This window comes from Crinia signifera, chromosome 9, assembly GCF_055691185.1.
Source record: "Crinia signifera chromosome 9, ASM5569118v1, whole genome shotgun sequence".
NCBI lineage: Eukaryota > Metazoa > Chordata > Amphibia > Anura > Myobatrachidae > Crinia > Crinia signifera.
Window position 1 is genome coordinate 43,965,182 of NC_139225.1, and position 21,431 is coordinate 43,986,612.

At 46.0% G+C, this 21,431-nt stretch overlaps 1 protein-coding gene across 2 annotated transcripts in view; it reads right to left on the bottom strand.

Annotated features, from left to right (window-relative positions):
* PNCK (pregnancy up-regulated nonubiquitous CaM kinase) overlaps positions 1-21,431 on the bottom strand; it is a 165,454-nt gene that overhangs the window by 20,359 nt on the left and 123,664 nt on the right. For both annotated transcript variants that reach the window (XM_083159020.1, XM_083159019.1), the window contains exons 4-7: positions 6,806-6,880; positions 5,726-5,864; positions 1,024-1,147; positions 303-378 (exon numbers count right to left, since the gene is read on the bottom strand). In XM_083159020.1, coding sequence (XP_083015146.1) covers positions 303-378; positions 1,024-1,147; positions 5,726-5,864; positions 6,806-6,880 — 414 coding nt within the window. The remainder of the gene's footprint in view (positions 1-302; positions 379-1,023; positions 1,148-5,725; positions 5,865-6,805; positions 6,881-21,431) is intronic.

Sequence of the window (21,431 nt, forward strand, 5' to 3'; positions counted from 1 at the left end):
CCCCCTTACCCCCAAGCGAGATGTAGTAGGGTGTGATTTTTTTAGACAAAGTCAGAATTCGCTTGAGATTTCTGCCAATTTTTAGTAATGGAAATGTGTGGTTTATTTTAGACACGTGCAGTTTTTCAAAACATGAATGTGCGTTTTTACGGGAGTTACGGTAGTGTGCAGATTAGTGTAAAAAATAACAAAAACTTCCCTCTTATAGTTAAAACCTCAGCTTTATTGTTCCTGAATTTGCTGTGAAATTTGGTCATTTCAGTTGACGGATGTACTGTAAGGGGATGTAATGAGATACTTACAGAATGTAAGAGATGACGCCAATGGCCCATACATCCACAGCTTTCCCATATGGCTTCTGCTCCAGGAGTTCCGGGGCTGCGGGTGTCAAAGAGGGCAGTAGAGAGAAATAATTACATTGTACATTGGGGACTATAACGGTCTACTATTACATTACACACCCAAGTCAAGTGTTATTTCCAAAAACTGTAGCTCATCTTCCTTTACCAATCTTTCTACAACTTTACAGCTTCAAAGAGCAAGGTGACGATATTTAAGGGCTCACATTCATCACACAACCAGAGGTGGAATTACCATTGGTCCAGCAGATGCATTGCACCAGGGCCCCTAAGCACTAAGGTGCCCCTGCTGCTCAAACCAGCAATGAGGGTGGAGGAAGGGGGCCATAAAATATATTTTTGCACCTGGGCCCACAACCCACAAGTTCCGCCACTCATCACAGCTCCCACCCGGTGTAAACTGGTGATACCACCTTTGCCATATTTTTCAGCATTATGCTTGCCTAAAATTGTACCCAAATTCCTGCCATGTTAAACATAGACCATTTTTGTCTCAAACCCAACACTGCCCCTATGTCATTCAATTGAATCAACGTCAATGACTTCTGAAAATAATACATATTTTGTCCCTCCAAAAAAATAAGATTATTTTGCACAACACTCAGAACTGGATCGGCCCCTCCTGGTGTTGAAGCTATCTGGCATTGATGTGACAAACCCTTACCCACGTAGCCTGGTGTTCCACAAGCTGTGGCCATCATTCCATCATCCTCGACCTTAGACAGGCCAAAGTCACTGATCATAATTTTTGAGTCTTCAAAGGGGGTTGCATACAGGAGGTTCTCTGGCTGAAAGCACAAGGGGAGAATTGCCAGTGAAATATTTAAAAAAAATATCTACTGCACCAGTAATCGTAATACCTTTTCTCTGGCCTGAATGTATAGTACTAAGGCAGCATAGACTTATTCTCATCCTTCAAGGGCTGCGTGCAGATGGGCTATACTTGTCTTTGTCAGCATCCCACTTAATGAAAGCGATGACAACCTGAATCCACATGTTGGCCTCTTACCAAAATAGTGTACACGTAAGAATTAACTTGTGCTTATTGGTCAAACTATCCAGGTATATTTCATAAGCTGTATTATGCATTCCCTTATGAGATAACTATATATATATATATATATATATATATATATATATATATATGTCTAGTGTCCCTTTGTTTGTCTCCGAGTGAAACTATATCTCTTTCTCGCTCACACATGCATAAACACAGAGGCAATCACAAGGTAGACGACTAGCTTCCGAAGTATTTGCTTTGAGCGGGCTTACTATTATATACATATATATATATATATATATATATATATATATATATATATATATACACACACAAGCCAAGGTCCCGATTCCCCGCAGGTGAACAGGAACAAGCACATCACTGCAGCCTTCACAATCAAACGAAATTTTTTATTTGACCTCGACACCCCGTTTTCAAGAGGATACAAAATACATATACAGCTTACCATTTAAATAGGATCCATGGCGCCAACATCTCCCTTCTCCGCCCACAACACTCCTCCAGACAGCCCCCCGTGCACACAGGCGCATAGGCATGACGTCAGCGGCTCTCACACGCCGGCGTCATTGCCATAGCAACCCGCATACACAGTAGGTCGCCCAGGAGTAGCGTCTTCCTACCCCTAGCACCACAGTCAATCATGAAAGGCGCACAAGGGACGCGCCAGCGGCTCTCACCCGCTTACACGCGTTCCCATAGCAACCTGCACAACTCACTCCGGGCTGGGGCAGTGGCAGTGGATATGTTGGACATCCAAAGAAAATGCATATACAAAAAGATATATAAAATTCATGAACATACACTTATATATTTACAAGAAACACCACAACATAAAAAATTGGACATTTGAAGACGAGGATCATCAATTATATACAAAAAACACATTCCAAGAAATATTCAAACTGAGAGCGTGCAATCATAATGCTAAACATATCACTTAAATGTTACAGCTACCAAATATTCTGATACAGAGCTCCCTATTGTTCGACCTATATACAAAACCTACGTAAATTAGCTCAATACAATTCACTCATTTAATCCACATGGCGACACTGTGTTCAGTCTATGGATCCAGTTTGCTTCTAGACGTTAATAACCGTTTGACTCTGTCCCCGCCTCTGTTAGACTCAGGGACATGGTCTATTATTTGATATTTCGGTGCCTTATGACAAGAGGAGGAGCCTGGCCAGCAGAGCTCTATTGGGAGGCAGATATATATCTTGTTATGCCTGGTGTGGGAAGGCTACGTGCGTCAATTGGGGTCCCGGCCGGATGGTCAGGAGGCAGCCAGCGGGTGGAGGGAGAGAGCTCCGGAGGTGATAAAGCTCTGAGGTAAGAGTGCTGCCCCCGCTGTGGGAAGGGAGGTCTCTCCGTGTGAGAGCTCCCAGAGGAGTCCACAGCAGTCTTCCGTCAGGTTCTGGTATCACTTGGCAATGAGGTCTCTCCCTTGGAGTGGCGTCACAGGATGACGCGGGAGTCGAGGCCCCGGCCGCACTCCGGTGAAAGGGCCGCAACCCGCAGGGACTCCCGAAGTTTCCCCCGGCTCTGCAGCTCCCCGTAAAAGGAAGGCTACAGCGTGGGGGGGAGGGGTGGTCCGGGGTGTTTCAAGAGTGGTGGTGGGTCTAGAGCGCTGAAGGGGAGTCCCAAAGGAGGAGAGCAATCGTCCCCACGTCCGCTCAGCCCGTCATCCAGGCCACGTCCCTGGTTAGGTTGTTTTAAAAGAGAGACAGACCCGGGGCCCTGGTTCTGTGCTGTCAGAGGGCTGCAACTTAAAGAAGTTGTTTGGGTAGCCTCCTGTTCCCCGGTGTATATGTTAATGTCTCTGGTGAGCGGAATGAACAAGTGGGGTAGGGGGTCAGGGGGTGTTAAGGGCTGTAAGCTCAGTGTTCCCCTACAGCTTTATAGATTATGCTTTATAGAGGTACTGCCTCCCCGAAAATGGCCGACAGCAAGATGCTTAATAACAGGAGGCTGTGGAGATCTGCCTGTTTGCCCCCGATTATTAGTCAGAACTGCTGTACTTACAGAGGGGGAGAGAAGTAGTAGGTGCCCTGGTGCAGTGGGTGTTAGGCAGTCTCCGGCTGGTCCCTTTTCCGTGGAGCCGTCCCACCCAAGATGGCCGCCTCCCGGGATGTTCAGTGAGGAGCTGCCTTGTGTCTATGGGGCAGATTTATTAACCTTGGAGAAGAGATAAACTGGAGATAGAGCGGAGAAAAGGTAAAAGGAGATAAAGCACAGCCAATCAACTCCCAACTGTCTTTTTCAAACACAGCTGATTGGCTGGTGCTTTATCTCCTTTTACCTTTTCTCTGCTTTATCTCCAGTTTATCTCTTCTCCAAGCTTAATAAATCTGCCCCTCAGTCCGCTCGGCTCCGTGGCCAGGTCAGAGCTGTCTGCTTCGCTCCCCGGTGTGCACAGGCAGCGTCCGGCGGGCTGGATCAAGCGTCCCTCCGGGCGATCAGGTGGCACAGTCTGCGGGGCGGGAGTCACGGCCTGGCGGTGGAGGAGTAGGCCGCAACCTGCAGGGACGGGACTAGCCGACCCCCGGCTCCAGACTCCCTGGTGGGTAAGCTGGGACTGCGGGTGGATTCGGGCGCTGGTCGGGTGGGAGGGAGGTTGCCAGGTGTGGATGTCACCTTGTAAAGTTGAGAAGCTGGCGGAGCTCCCGTACTGTGCGTCCGCTCCGTCAGCCGGCTAGGCCACGCCCCCTATTATTTGATATTTCAATGATTCTAGTGTGTGCCCTTTTTCCTTAAAATTAATAGCAACAGGCTGTTCAGCCTTCTTGCCAGCTAGAGCTGCTTTGATCGAAGACCTGTGCATGGCCATGTGTTCTTTAAATTTACGCGATGTCATCCCGATATAGCACAAACCACAAGGGCATACTATCATATATACGACAAATCTAGTATCGCATGTCAGCACATGTCTGATGTTAAATAGTTTAGGGGAGTGGGGATCTTTAAATTTTACTCCTGGAATCATATAGCTGCATGTTACACATCGGGGGCATCGATAGCACCCCGGTTTTTTAACATGTATATTCGAGTTCATCGCAAACTCGAATCCTGTTACATCCGTATGTACGAAATATCCCTCAAATTACGTCTCCTCGTATAGCACGCTAAAGGCCTTACTTTTTTAAACACTGGTAGCTCCACATCAGTTGCCACAATCCATCACAATGCTTTGCTGGCAATCGGCACTACTGTACTAGAAGAATCAAACTGGGACACAAAAGGGAACACTTCCTCAGCTTTTTTGGATGCTGTCTTCAATAAATCTGCTCTTTTAAGTTTGAGGGCCCTCATTTTAGCACGTTTCGACGATATCCAACGATATATATGTATATATATATATATATATATATATATATGATAGGCTAATGGTGTGTACACACGGTCGACATGCTGCCGTGCGATGCGAGTCCCGATGCGATCTGATGGCATCGGGACTCGCATTGCACGGCAGCATGTCGACCGTGTAAGAACATGAAGGAGAGCAGAGGACAGTACCTGTCACCACAGTGCCGGGATGTCAGCGTGCTGTGACACCCGGGGCCGCGGCACATCAAACAGCTTCCCCCGCCGTGCAGACATCAGGCCACACCCCCCGCCCTCCTCTTTAGGCGGACTTCTTCCGGGTCATCAGCGCAGCCCCAGGAGAAGCCCCTCTCCCTCTGGCCGCCGGAGCTATAGTGAGTATTCAGGCACAAAGACTATATAGTGCAGATCTGCACTATATAGTCTTGCCTGCCCTCACTATGTCGCTGCCGATTTGCACTCACTCGGGAGCGCGCATCGGCAGCGCATCGGGCTCGCAAGCCCTGAAAAGTACACAATCGGTATACGATATGGCTTCCGATGTGCACTATATCGTCAACATCGGAAGCCATATCGCACCATTGTGTACACACCTTTACTCCTCCACACCTCTATGAGGTAAAGTACCACCACGGACCACTACAGGCCACGCGACAGACCAAATTACTCCTCTGTATGCTAAAAGGGGCAGACTAGATGGGCCAAATGGTTCTTATCTACCGTCAAATTCTATGTTTCTATGATCTCATAACAGAAAGTGAAAGCAATTTTTGCAGGGACACTGATTTGTTTCAAACTTGATGGATATGGAGAGAGACAGAGATTGGAGGTAGCTGCAGATAAGCTAAAACGGTCACAGCTCAAAGTGAAAGTAAAAACTGTCACAGCTCAAAGTGAAAGTACATTGCAGAAGCTGCCATTTTCACAGGCTTTTAACGAGTATTGTGAATAAAACAGTATATAGGCATCATTATGATGCAATCACTGTCTTTTCTGTGTATTCCCAGCAAACATTCAATACCTTCAGGTCACGATGAACAATCCCCATGTCATGTAAATACTGGACGGCGTCCAGGACCTGCCGGATGAGCTGACTGGCATCCTTTTCGGTGTAATATCCCCGCTCGATGATACGATCAAAGAGTTCTCCTCCTGTGACACTGTGAGATGCAGAGATGCAATGAGTCAGTCCTGAGACACAACAGCATGCAATGAATTAAACTAGCAGTGACATCTTGGGGGGATTAGGGGTGTAGGGATTTCTGAGCGGGTGAGTCACTGGCTGTCACCGCTGTGTGTATGTGGATTACATTCATTTCATAATAGGACCCGTACGCAGCAGATAATAAAACCTGTTGCAGCGACTTAATCCACCTTTTCGCCAGCGACCTTTAATAATAATAATCTACTGCACGGAAAGATGGCTTATAGGAAACTTTTGTACCTGACAATGGGCTTTCATTTGAGATTGGCTATAACTATGAATCAGACACAATATAAGTAAAAGGAAAATAGGAATATTTTGAGATTTATGAACTAACGAGCTACCAGCTTGTTAAAATAATGGAAAAACATAACAACATACCTCCCAACATGACCCTCTCCAGGAGGGACACAATGCTCTGCTCCTGGATGTCCCTTTTAATTCATGATTGCCAGTACCTGTGTTGAACAGGTTAAGTAATAACCAAGGTGTTTCAACACAGGTGATGGTAATCATAAATGAAGAGAAAAGTCTAGAAACAGAGCATTGTGTCCCTCCTGGAGAGGGTCATGTTGGGAGGTATGTAACAATAATGCCAGCCATGGCTGCTGCACATGCCCAACCTGAGCAACACTAGAGGTGTGCACAGGTGCACTCATTACTACCTGACACATTTTAAAAGATCACAGGTGGAGCTAATTATTTCACCTGTGATTCTGTGTGGAGACCTAAAAAATGTGAACTGTTGGGGATACTTGAGGCCCGAGGTTTAGAATCACTGGTTTACACCAACCAGTGCAGTAATTGAGAACACAATGCGAAGACTATGGTAACTGTCACATGCTGTACTTGTGTGACGCTTTACAGGAATTTACAGGTGAGACAACCGCTACTTACAGCTCCATGGACAGGTATAGGTGAGTGGGACTCTCGTGAATATCCTGTAGGGCCACAATATTTTTATGATTGATCCTTAAAAAAAGATGAAAAGCACATATTACCTTGGTAGGTGGTTTATGGCTCATTTCTATTACACAAAAAAACAAACACTTTCCTCAGACACTGTACTTTTTATTCAGACAGAACTTGTGATATGAAAACAGGTTAGAGCACAGGCAAATATGAATGGAACATGTTTTATTCATTAAAAAGTTTTTTGAAGATTCACTAACTGAAGAAGATTGGACAGATGTTTGGGACAATGCTGCCTCTAGTTCTATATGTGTTGAAATGAAAGAAAACACGTATAAACTACTTTATATATGGTATTAGGTTCCCCCTACACTCAATAAAATATACCCTGGCTCATCATACAAATGCTGGAGAGGGTTCGATTCTACAGGCTCATTCATGCAGATTTGGTGGATGTACCCTAAAATAGCAGATTCATGGAAAAAAGTCATCAACTGCTAACAAACCTATTGCTTGTGCCCATTCCAAACGACCCCAAATGTTCTCCTTCCACTAGATGTCCCATTTTTATTCAAACTACAAAATAAAATGATGCACCTTGTGGTCTCTACGACCACCTGCCAAATTTCGATGGATTGAAGAAAGCCTGTTGCTCCTTCCATGTATTCCATACTATCCCGCATGTGGCACGTGTATCGCATGGAGTATATGACAAGCATCCTTAAAAACCCCTTTTAAGAAATTCAACTCGGTTTCGTCTCCCTCCAGCAGTTGGCTTCCCTTTTTACTATTTTACAGCGAGCCTTGTGGACTGGCTACTAATCTATTCTTATTTTATATTTGTACTCTGCCGAAGTTTCACCCTTTCTCTTTCTTCCAACCTTTTTTTCCTATCCTCCTCCTTTACTATCTCTTCCTTTTTCCTCTTTATCTCATCCTCTCTTTCTATTTTCTCTTCTGGCTCTTCTTTTTCCCTTTCTAAATGTTCTCATTATTTAGATTTCTCTTTTTATTTTTATTTCTTTATAAAATTGTTAAAATGAATCACATTTTAAACTTCATCGCAAATGACTCTTCCAATTTATTGTATGCATTCATTCTTTTGCATTTTTTTGTTATTTGTCTGTTGTATTGTGAGCTACAAATAAACAAACTTATTTAAAAAAAAGTTTTAGAAGAAATGGTTAATTCTTTCATTCATTCATTCATTCATTCAAGACCCACTTCATTAAACCAAGCCATCTGTCATTGTAACTTTCTGATTATGCTTACATCTACCCCTTCAGTGTCACCCACCTTTTTGCCCCTCCCCTTTAGAATGTAAGCTCTCACGAGAAGGGTCCTCTCCCCTCATATGCTTTTTCCTCTCTAAGGGGTCCATCTTTGAACATTTTTTTTAGCATACCTCCCAAATGTCCTGGTTACAGTTGGACAGCCCTGCTGTTAGGAGATTGTCCCTCCCAGGCAATATCCCACAGGCAGGAGGGGGGGGGGAGATTGGGGGGAGCACTGAAGAGATGCTGGGCCTTATTCTGGTTCGGTCGGTGCAACGTACGTACGGTCCATTTCACCGTACGCGGACGGTGAGCATAAGTCCGCCCACAAAACATCCGCATACGACGGGCACAAACACCGACAATGGGGAGTGGCGTACACTTGAGCGTACGCCACCGTATACGGACGGGTCTCCTCTTAGACACCGTTAACTGGCGTACAACAGAGCGTACGCCACCGTATACGGATGGGTCTCGTCCGTTTTCACACCGACATCTTCCGTATATCGGAGTGTACGCCACAGTGCATGGACGGGTCTCGCCTTTTTTCAATGGAAAACTCAGCGTGTGTCACCGATCGTAAGAGTGAGCGTACGCCCGTGTACACTGGCATACCCTTCACATATATGGCACTGCAAATCTTCCCTTTCAACTATAAATAAGACAATTAATTAATTATTTTAATTGTTATTCAATAATTGTTTTCTATTAACTCAATTGTCTACCTTAATAAACACCCTAATAAAACAACATTTTAACCCTCATTACCTGTATATTTATTATGTTCTAATGTTGCATTTTAATCACTATCTATGTGTCCCCACATTGGTTTTACTTTTAAATAAAGTTATGTTGGTGTTACAGTGAAAAAGTTGACACATGTTGACTTCTGTGAATTGAGTGTCCTGCTTTTTAAAGTATACAAAAACCCTTACTGAATGGGTGTAGATGGTTATAGAATAACTACCTTGACATATATAAGCAGGTCTTAGAATGAATCTTACCTAAAATTAAAACAACCTTTAAATGTAGAGAAGTATAGAAAGATAAGCTTCCAATGTGTTTGAGGACTGTGTGTGGCTTGCAGGTAGTGAAATCATGGTTTTCACTTAATAGGCTGCAGCATTGCTTATTACATTCAGGTGTAGTAATCAGCGTTAATTAGCAGACCCAGGCGTCCGCTCCCATGCGGTATCTCTAGGGGTGGTCTGGAGCTATCTTTGGCGTCTTCCTGTTTTGGGCCCAAAGTGCACGGTGCGTTCGCCGATCGAGCGGTTGTAGCACCATACATTTTTGGTGCACACCCCCGTGTACGCCCAGTTTAGGACAGTGCCTCTTGTGCCTAATGTGAAATTCACTACTGGTGTCCATACTGATTTGGCTAAGCTATAGAGGTATGAAAAATAGCACATCCAAAATATAGATAGTGCCTAAAAGATGCAGAAAGTCCAGTGTTCACAATAAAATAACTATTAATGCAGTGAAAATGTTAGATGCTCTAGTCAGAGTAGACCCTGCTTATGGGACTTGCATTTCTGCAGTGCTAAGTTAGCAACATTTATGAAGGAAAAAAAAGTTACATTCTTAAGAGTGACTGTGGTCCTCCTAAAGTGTTATTCAGGAGTACTTAGGGATGAATGTCAATAAGATCAAATTGCATTTGGAATTTATTGCATAGGCATCACTTTAGTCATGAATATTGGGCCTGATTCAGACCTGATTGATCATCTGCAAATTTGCAGATCACTGCAGGTAGATAGTCACTGTCCAGATAGAAAGAAAACCCGCACTGTGTTTATCTGTGAGTGAATTGTGAAAATGTTGCAATCCACTATCCTGTTGCACATGAATATGCAATTCACTCACGTATCCGTCACCAACTCACGTATCCGTCACCAACTCTGTGACAGATACAAGCTTATGGAGGCCGGCGTTAAAAATGCCTGAACACGCCTGCGTATTTTCTGGCACACCCAGAAAATAACCAATTACCACCCCCAAATGGGGCAATTAGATATTTTTTGCGATTTCTGAAGGCCCCCATACACTAGCCGATTTTGGTCAGATTTCAGCCAGATCAGTCGGATCTGGCCGAAATCGGACCAAAATCGGCTAGTTTTGATGTCCCCTCAGATCCGATGCGCGGTCCCGTGCGCATCGGATCTGCGTCGGGTGGTCGGACCTGCTGCACGTCCGACCACCCGACTTGGGACCTAGTGGGGCGGCGCGGCGGTGGAGGGAGCAGGGGGGGCTGGGGACGCTGCGGGGGACACGTCTGTGTCCCCCGCTGCTGGGGACGCTGTGGGGGACAGCGTCTGTGCGGCGAGAAGGTAGAGGGAGCAGGGGGGGCTGGAGACGCTGCGGGGGACACAGGCTGCATAGAGCCGGGCAGGGGGAGCCGGCCGGGAGCTGTCAGTAATGAATAAAAAAAAAAAAAAGCCCATACAATGAATGGGCGGCCTGTGATTGGCTGAGCGCTCTCTCAGCCAGTCAGCAATTGGCTGAGAGAGCGCTCAGCAGCCAATCACAGGCTGCCCATTCATTGTATGGGCTTTTTTTTTTTATTCATTACTGACAGCTCCCGGCCGGCTCCCCATGCCCGGCTCTATGCAGCCTGTGTCCCCCGCAGCGTCTCCAGCCCCCCCTGCTCCCTCTACCTTCTAGCCGCACAGACGTGTCCCCCGCAGCGTCCCCAGCCCACCTGCTCCCACCAGCTCCCACCTCTTAGCCACCCCCCCCCCCCCCCCTGCTCCCCGGGTTTTTTACATGTGATAAATCGAGACGATTTATCACATGTAAAAAATGGCACATCAAGTGCCAATCTAATCAAGCTCCCCCGGGGAGCAGCCGGGGAAGCTCAGGGGGAAGTCGGGGGCGACTTGTCCTAAGGACAAGTCGCCCTAGTGTATGGGGGCCTTGAGGCTTGAGCCCAATCCGTACACATGCGCAGTCATTGGATAATTGAAAGAATTGCAATTAACTCTGAATCAGACCCATTGTGCTCTGTGGTCTCTTTATTCTCTGTGGTCTGCGCTATGTTGCCCATGGCAACTACTGCAGTGGTGGCATGTGGTACTGCACGCCTCTTGGGGGTATGCAAACACGTGCCGGGTCACTGCGTGTGGTTGCACATGGAAGTTCAGCGAGGCTACAGTGCGAGTTTTGTACAGTATCTGTTCGCCCAGTCTCCATGAGAGACTTATGTGCGCATGTCCCCTTCAGCTGGATATGCTGCCTGCTCCTTCCGGATTGTTGGAAAGCAAGCCTGTTTGCTGTGCCGGCTTCTGTGACCAGAAGTGAGTCGTAGCAACTTCTGTCAATGGTGTGACAATGATGTGGAGCGGGCGGCACCGGTAGGTATATATGGGGTTCAATTGGGGGCGTTCCTTTGCTGTAGGAGGGGTCTGAGGATGGGGTTTATCCCCCGAAACATTACCCTGTTTTGCTGAATACATTCTTTTATGCAAGTTGATCGTCTCTGAGTGCCGTTCTGTTGTTCTATATAAATGGGATTTGGATGGTAACATATATGCTGGATATTTCTTCCAGGGATTGGCAGTGCTAAATACAGTAGTCACCCAGGAATCAGCATGCTTTCCACACTCCAAAGCCCGCCTCCAGGTTTCCATTGGCTAGTTTCACGGGGCGGTAATTCCTGGGCGCCACGGGCATCTGCTGTATTTAGACCTACAGATCACTTAGAGAACCATTCGGGATATATTACATACATGTCCACATTGGTGGCTTATTTATAACGGTGTAGTTTGTGTGGTGCACAAGTTCTGGGATAAAAGGTCAACCATTTTTAGGTCGAAAATACCATGGTTGACCACTAGTGGTCGATGGCGTCTAATTAGGTGCTAAACTTGGTCGACCACGTCTAGACAGACAGTGACGCTAGATCAATGCAAGTGAAGGATTGATAGGAACGTGGTCGACAGTAGCAGGGTTGACACAAGTTTTTTCCTGCCTGTGGGGGCACAGATTCCAATGGGTCTGGCCAACCGTATGGAATCTGATGAAAATGTCCGTCCAAAAATGGCCACGGCCTTAGAGGAGACAGATGCTAAAGATCCTAATGGACAGATAGGTGCTAGAGCAGTGGTCAGGTAACTCGGTCCTCATTTCCCCACACAGTGCATGTTTTGCTGGTAACCCAGCAGGTGCACTAATTACTCACAGACACAATGTATAAGGTCCGCAGGTGGAGATAATTATTTCACTTTTGATTCTGTGAGGAGACCTGCAAAACATGCACTGTGTGGGGTAATGAGGACCGAGTTTTACCTGACCACTGTGCTAGAGGTCCTGGGTAGCATATATCACTACCTGGAACTTACAGTTTCCCGATAGCGATATATATATATATATATATATATATATATGTCCAAACGAGATCCGGCACTCCCACTGTAGACCAGGACTTGCTCCGGTGCCTTCCCAGGGGGGATACCCCAAATATACAGCACAATAGCTCACCAAAGCAGGGGCGTCACTCGGAGACTTGCAGAAACAATTGTTTCGAGCCTACAAGCTATATATATACAGGATGTCGGACCGGCACTCTCCACAAATACTTCAAATGGTGCTGCGTGCCTTTGCTGAAAATAAATACCATACAGGAATCCTTCAAGGATTAAGCACGTCACTGCAGCAGATTCTTAGTGACGAATTTCAAGTTTATTTCGCCTCGACGGGCTGTTTCGGGGCATGAAGGGGTTGTGCTCCGAAACGGCCCGTCGAGGCGAATAAACTTGAAATTCTTCACTAAGAATCTGCTGCAGTGACGTGCTTAATCCTTGAAGGATTCCTGTCTGGTATATATGTATATATATATATATATATATATATATATATATATATATATATATATATATATATATATATATATATATATATATATATATATATATATAAAGAAAATATAAGTGCGCAAAAACAAAACCTTTTAGACCATGGAATAAGTGTGATTATGCACACACAACGGGATATAGTCCGTTCCAAGCTATTTCAAAGTGCACTCTCGGTCTTTTCAGTTAGCCCGGCAACTCCAAGTCACCTGAATTCACAGGTGTAGAATTTCTAGGAAGATAAATCAGAGAGCTCCATAGTGCAATAAAATAAAGACATTTATTTATCAAAAACAGTTTTGTCTTCCATAAAATCAGGCCGTTCTCACATACCACAATAGGCGGTTCAACAACCGCTAGACAACAGCATCAACTAGGACTCCAACGCCAGGCCACGCCCAACGTGTTTCGTAGTCACGTACTTTGTCAGAGCCCTTGACTACGTGACTACGAAACGCGTTGGGGCGTGGCCTGGCGTTGGAGTCCTTGTCCATCCGATGCAAGTAAAGCAGTGACGTCCATGAGTGTAACCGCTCCGACTGTTCAGTGTGTATAACCCAAACACTGTGTATGCTGTTGTCTAGCGGTTGTTGAACCGCCTATTGTGGTATGTGATAACGGCCTGATTTTATGGAAGACAAAACTGTTTTTGATAAATAAATGTCTTTATTTTATTGCACTATGGAGCGCTCTGATTTATCTTCCTAGATATATATATATCTATATATCTATATATATAGATATATATAGATATATCTATATATCTATATATATCTATAGATATATATAGATATATCTATATATATCTATAGATATATATAGATATATATATCTATAGATATATTTATTAACAGTTTCTTATATAGGCAGCATATTCCGTTGCGCTTTACAAAGGAGACAGTGATACAACAAACAGGGTATTTACAGACAGTCAAAACATAGGAGGGCCAATCTCGCAAGCTTACAATCTATAGGGAAATAGGCATTGATACATAAGGATAGATACTGTATTCTTTATTGCATCGATTCCACCAGAATGCAAGGTTCCATGACTGGCAGAGCCGAATTTCCCATTAGGCACATGAGGCACGTGCCTAGGGGGGCACATGTTTGAGGGCGGCATAATAGTACTGTCAGCCTGAAATGTACCAGTAACTGCAAATTATCTACTGCACTGTACCATATTCCATCTAGAATAGAGTATAAATGGATAGGACATGCAGATACTGTCCATGTAAACTGTCCTACCTAGTAAATATGATACAGAATAACAAATAAAAAATGTCACAGTATACAATTAGGCGGGGGGGGGGGGGGGCATTATTGTTGTGCCTAGGGGTGCCCTCACCCATAAATCCACCCCTGATGACTGGTTCTGGAATTTGATAAGCTTGCCTGAAGAGATAAGTTTATAGGGAACGCTTATAGGTTTGGAGACTGGAGGAGAGTCCTTATTGTGCCTGGGAGGGCATTCCATACAGTGGGTGAGCATGTAAATCCTTGCAGTGAGCATTAAATCCCTAGCAATAAGCATGTAACCCCTGGCAACAAGCATGAAACCTCTGGCACCGAGCATGTAACTCCTGTCAATGAGCATGAAACGCCTGGCAATAAGCAATTAGGTAAATAACTTCTAATAAATAACAGTATGTGGCCAGAGAAAAAAATTGGTGGGGGGGGGGGGGGGGCCGCAAAATTTCTAGTTATTGAGTATATGTATTCCTAACAGACCCCAGCAGACACCCCAAAGTGTAGCCACAAAAAAGGAAGCATGAACAATAAGAACTCCTCATGTTCTGTACAAAATATAATGAATCGCTGTTGCTCAAGTTACAGACTGACGCGCCACAGTTGTTATAATGACATTTCAGGAGATATCATTAGTTCCTTGATCTCCGAAATCACAGTACATAATTATACGGTGGGTGGGTATAGGGGGGGAAGGGGAGATGGACTTTACATTGAGTCATTTTCATCTTTCCTGGGAGACCAGCGGTTGCTATGGTAACCATGTAAGTTCTGCTTTTGGGTATAAGTAAGGGAAAGCTATAGAAAAGACTGAGAATTTTTTTTTTTGATCAGATAACAGCTTACAAAACTACTTTTTGGAAAAAACACAGAAACTGAAGTACAGTATTATTACATTTATATAATACACATAGAGACAAATGCAAAGAGCTGTGTTTATGATGTATCACTTGTTCCTATATCTCCCTAATATTTATCCTGAGTTTTTCACCTATTCCTTTCATCATGTGTCCATTCTCCTTCTCTGTTACCCATGTCTATCACACATCCCATGGTCCCCTTTCTCACTTCACGTTTTCCTCTGCTTTGTTCTCTTTCTTATTGACCCTGCACTAGGGATGGCCATCGATGGGGGGTGGGGGGGCGGTGGTAGATGGTTTCCCTCAATCGATGTGAAGCATAAACTAATAATATCTTTTTCTTTTTTTTTTTCACCCCGGGACACCCATGAAGCCCCGCTCCCACATTTTGATTGCCCTATAGGCAATGCCATTGATGGCAATGGCAATGGTGGCCATGCCTACCCTGTAACTCTCATCTCTTCTTTCCTTCTCACTTCCTTCCTTTCCTCTTACCTGTGCACTCTCACTCCCTCCAACATCCTGGACCTCTCATCTCTTTTATTCACCCTCACTCACTGCATCTTCCTCTGCATCCTCACACTTTCCTTCTTGGTAATACTTTACCATCCCAGTGGGCATAGAGGGAAATATAATAGTGTGCCGAGAAGCGAGCCATGTGGGGGGACGCGGTACACTTATAAGGTTGTCCATGTTGACCTTTGTCGACATAGAAACCAAAAAACATGAAAAAATCATGTCAATTTTTCCCCATGTCAAGCTTTTGACAAAGACATTTTGATTGTGTCAACCTAATGCAGGGGTCAGGGAACTTTTTTACCATTTACCCCAAAATATATTTGGATACACCGATGTTACCCCCTTGATTTGAAAGGAAGGAAATCCTATCATTGTAATACACCCTGTACCCCCAGAAATTGATGATATATCCTGCTAGTACGGTACACAGCCTGACAGCCATTGATGATGATGATGGCTATTACCATATATGGCTGTGTGTGGTATAAAATTTGTACCACAAACATCCATACATGGTAATCATCATCTTCAATGGCTGCCAGGCTGTGTGTGGTATAGCCATTGATAATGTGATGTCCAGGCAACTATTAGTGTCAGTATTTCAAGATGATATAGTGACAGTCTGTGAAAATTTCTTTCCCTAGATTGGGTATACCTTGACAGGAGCCTATAACCAGGCAAAGAAACTCGGTGCCGCAGGGGCAGTACAGACTGTGCGCTGCCGAGATGGCGCAGAATTAATCGACTCTACTGGAGAAGCGGGCAGACTTGGAGGAAGGGCCCTGGGCATCATGCAGGGAAGTGTATTATACACAAATGTATTATACATAATGCTGTGCACTGCACTCCCTTTTCCACTAGCAGAAATAACCCAGTAATCTCTGCTGGACGTGCATCAAACCGGGTTTTCTACTAGTGGAAATGCTCCACTGTCAAATAACCCGGTTTGGATTCCCCGTCAATCCTACCCAGATAATGATCAGGGTTGTACCCGCTTAGCACCAGGATTCAAGGGTAATGGAAACGCTCCTAACTGGATTATTTGACTGGGAATGTTAAAATCTTCACCGATTGGTGCTGCTGAGGCACTGGTGTGTGATGTCATTACTCAGAGCCACGCAGACAGCGCACATAGTAGGAGGACAACGTTCTGTGCACATGTGCTGCATGTCTGTTCTCCTGAATTTCTCCAGCTGCATCACAGGTGGCTCCAGTAGCCACCATCCACTCTGCCTACAGCACCATAGGCTGCCCCAGCGCACACTGCTCTTCAGCCTGCATCACAACATCAATATGGCTGCCAGCAATTGGTCTGATACTTAAGTCAAGGAGCTGCTTCTCATTAGGGCAGAGAAGGAAATCAAGCACCAGGTGACTGGAACCGTAAATAACGCGGCTGTGTACTGAAATATCACCCAGATGCTGGAGTCTAGGGGATACACCACTCTCACCAGCAGGGGCGTAGGGAGGGTGGAGCACAAGCTCCGGGCGCAGAGAGATCAAAGGGCACCAGAGCAGTGTGCAGCCGCTCCCCCGCCCTGCTTGCCCGCTCCCCCGCCCGGCTGTGGCACTTACAGTGCTAGTACAGTGTGAAGGACACTGCCGGGTTTAGCAGCTGTCAGAGACACCCGGCAGGACAGAGAGAAGCAGGGACAGTGGCATCATAGGAATTGTAGTTTTTATTTTATTGCTCAGACTTTGAGCAGTTAACGATTAAACTACAAATCCCATGATAAACAGCCAGCCAATCAGCTCCTATCTTCCATGTTACAGACCGTGTTTGAAATATATCAGACAGGAGCTGATTGGCTGTCTGTTTATCACTCTCCATTTTATCACTTTTGAAGCTTAGAGAATCTGGCCCCTAATCAGTGTTATTTTGAGCAATATCCAGTTTCCCGCCTTCAATTCTTCCCCAAGAAGAAGAAGCAGCACCCTCCAAGTGGCAACACCGGTAAGAGAGCACAACTAACGTACACCTGTGGTTATTACAAGAGGACTCCTCTGCTCTGTGCACAATATGTGATTTTTCACTGACAGGGTAAAGATAATTTTTTTTGTCTTGGTGCCCCCCTCCCCCAAAACATTATTATTATTTGTATGTGCTCTTTTGCAGTGATTATTTGCTCTTTGCCAGGGGTAACATGCTCATTTCAAGGGGGTTTATAACTAGTTGCCCCAGTGAGGTTTCTTGCTTGTTGTGAGGGGGTTTCTTGCTGATTTCCATGGTGTTACTTATTCATTGCACTCATTTGTGCAGTTACACAAAGCGCACTAGTGCACTTCCATGTATTGCTGTATGCGCAGCCTACCCCTGACCTGGCAGGCGGGCTGCAGTCCCCCTTGGCAATGAGCTATTTAGTCCCCCTTGGCAATGAGCTATCTTAGTCCGCCTTGGTAACAAGCAATTTCAGTCCCCCTTGGCATTGAGCATGAAGCCCCTGGCATCGAGCATGAAGTTCCTAGCAATAAGCATGTAGAATAGAATAGAATCAACTTTATTGGCCATGTGTGCTTGCGCACACTAGGAATTTTTTGTGGATTACAGTGCAGCATCAAGCAGGGATGAAAAGGGGGGAGGGAGACATTACATATATTACATAAAGACATTACAAGCATTTAATTTCTAGCTACGACTATGGTGGTCAGGTCGCCAAGTAGGGACACGTTGTTTGGCTGTTGATAATGGGATTGCATTCGCTTTGGTTGGATTGTTCAGGTGATGGACGGCTAACGGAAAGAAGCTTCTTGCTGATCTGGACGTTTTGACGGGGATGGACCTGAACCGTCTTCTGGATGGTAGGATGTCGAACAGGTTGTGACCGGGATGTAGGTACTGTAAGTGGCACTTATGTGTCAAATGTGTGTCAAATGGGCATTACGGTGTGTTATATAGTATCTAATGGGCATTACAGTTTGTTATATAGAATGTACTGGGCATCATATGTGGCCTTATGTGTAATTGGTATTATGGCATGTGGCTTTATGTGTAATGGGTAGTACAAAGTTCGCAAAAATGTGCAATGGGCATTACGGTGTGTGGTATAATGTTAGGCCACGCCCCCTTTTTGCCACGCAAGAGCTCCACCTACTACAAATAGGGGGGGGGGTGTGAAACATGCCCTTGCTCCGGGTACCGTGGCCCCTAGCTACACCACTGCTCACCAGCAAGTGATTGACAAATTAAAATCACCGAAGAGGCAGTTCACCAAGTTCTCTGACCAGAACAGGAAAAAAAACGATGCTACACATGTCGACTGGGTCCATTACGATCTATGCTGCAGTGCATTCAGCAACACAGCTCTGAGTAATCCTGTGGCACTGTCATCCTTGGTGGCCAGCCAGATGGAGAGTAGCCAGGAGCTACTTGACACACAGTCCACCATGGAATTGTCGCCATCAGGGGCGTAACTAGAATTGTGAGGGCCCCATAGCAAAAATTTCAAGGGGCCCCCCTACCACTATCACTACAATGCCACTTATGGTGGAGGGGGGGGGTGGAGTAAAGGGAGCGAGAGACAAGGAGGGTGCAAAATATACAGATGGGTGTGCAGGAGGCGACATACAGACTGAAGTGTGTGGGTGTGCATATATGGGGGAAGGGGGGGTGCGCACCATCACCTGAGTCTGTTGTCTGCAGGCAGGGTCCGTACAGCGACACCTCTTCACTTCCCCTCCGATAAAGGGAAGGGTCCAGGCAGCATTCAGCCAGCAGCAACGTCACCTCCTCCCTCCCCTCCATGGAGGAGCTCCATGACATTGTGCAAACAGACAGAAGCAGTTCCCGACAGCGGCACCTCAGGCTCCACCCTCCCCTTCACGGAACGACTAAAGGGCAGGGTCCAGGCATCCGCACCTCCTCCCTCCACGAAGCCCAGGGCAGGATGCAGCCAGCAGTTGCGGAACTTTCTCCCTCCCCTCCACGCAGCGATTCCAGGGTAGGGTCCAGCCGGAAAGGACTTCCTTCTTCCCTTGTAGTCAGAGGCTTCGGGCGGCAGCAGCAGCTCCTCCCGAGTCCCACCCCTTTGTGTTTAGTATAGACCTCTGGTGAAACTAAATGCGCAGCAGCAGTTCCCTTCCCTCCAGCTCAGGTAGTAAAACGCCGCCCCGGACCCACACACTACAGTATTACTAACTGTTTAGAATAAGACACATTTAAAAGGGTGCAGGGGATGCCTGCTGGGTCCACGGGCCCCCCCAAGCCCCGGGCCCCATAGCAGCTGCATCCCCTGCATCCTCTATAGTTACGCCACTGGTCGCCATGCAGCCCAACTTCTCCACTCCTGATTTCGGGTGATGGTAATGAAGAGTGCAGTGGACTCAATAGATCTCTCTTGTCTGACAACGCACAGCCCACGGTGGAGGGGGGGGGGGGGGGGGAGGGGTGTCCGATACAACAACAGAGCAGCCATCCCGATGACAAACACCCCAACTACGATCAAATAGTAATTAAAAAAAATCATAAATGCTACAAACATTTTTCCCAGTAATCTAAACGGTATATGTTGCAGAGTGCCGCTAGTGTGCAGGTGGGAAATCGCCACAAGCACATGTATGCAAACACCTCTGCTATTAGTCTATTCTTTTTATTAATAGTGTTTTTTTGTTTGTCCCACTTGCAGTTTACAACATGCCGCAAAGGAAGAAAAAAACAACCCGTCCATAACAAGCTGCAAGAGCTTTCTCGTCCATAGTAATAGAACAACTGTAGGAAATGGACTTGACATGCAGGCCAAGGAGGATGGAAAGGTTCTTAAAGAATGAAAAATAGCTGCAGCACTCTTTCTTGGAGCAATTAAAGGACATGCAGGACAGACAATTGTCCTTGTTGTAACAGATATTTAATCGTGGGTATACGCCGCATCAGCATTTTCCACAGTATCCGCCACATGCTCCACAGGCCCCAGCATACCCAGCACACCAGGAGTATGGATATGGCCAAATCAGTAAAGGACCAACTCCCTACACTCCAAGCACTTTGCCTGAGCACCAGCCACACTTGGAGCATCCACAATATAGAGGACCCAGTAGCCATGCCCCCAGTACTGGTACTAGCTACGCCCCAAGCTCTTCCACTAGCTACGCCCCCAGCAGTGGTGCTAGCTATGCCCCAAGCACTTCCACTAGCTACTGCCCCCAGCAGTGGTGCTAGCTATGCCCCAAGCACTTCCACTTGCACTGGTGTTAGCTACACCTCAAGCTCTTCCACTAGCTACGCCCCCAGCACTGGTGCTAGCTACGGCCCAAGCTCTTCCACTAGCTATACCCCCAGCAGTGGTGCTAGCTACACACCAAGCACTTCCACTAGCTACACCCCCTGCACTAGTGCCACTGCCCCACTAAACCCAGAAGCCATTGAGAATAGTGGGCCAAAATCCCCTAGCCATGACAATCTGACCTACTACACTGCCCCCAAACCTAGATTCCCCTGATTTTACGGTATACCGTAATTTATCCTAATAAAATTCTGTTTTTTTCTTTGGTGTCCAATTTCTGATTGCATAGCTTCACTAATGTATTCATCATTGATGTTTGCACTTTAGGGTGTATGCAACTGGTTCCCAAGCTTTGTCCTGGACAGACCAGTTGGATAAGTAGCTTGTATATCTTGATCACTCTGGGCCCAGTGTAATAGTGTCTGAATATATCACCCGTGCAGTATGTCGGGCAGACTTGGAGTTTTCTAGGGATGGGGCAACCATTTACAAGGCCAAACCATGCCTTGTACATGACTGCCTCTTTCCAAAAACTACCATCTTTGGCCTGCATCCCACATGGCTGCTGAACTCTGAGGTTGCTATTACATCTGGCCCCTGGTCTGTTCAGCCACCTTGTGGACACAGGGCCTTATTCTAGTTCA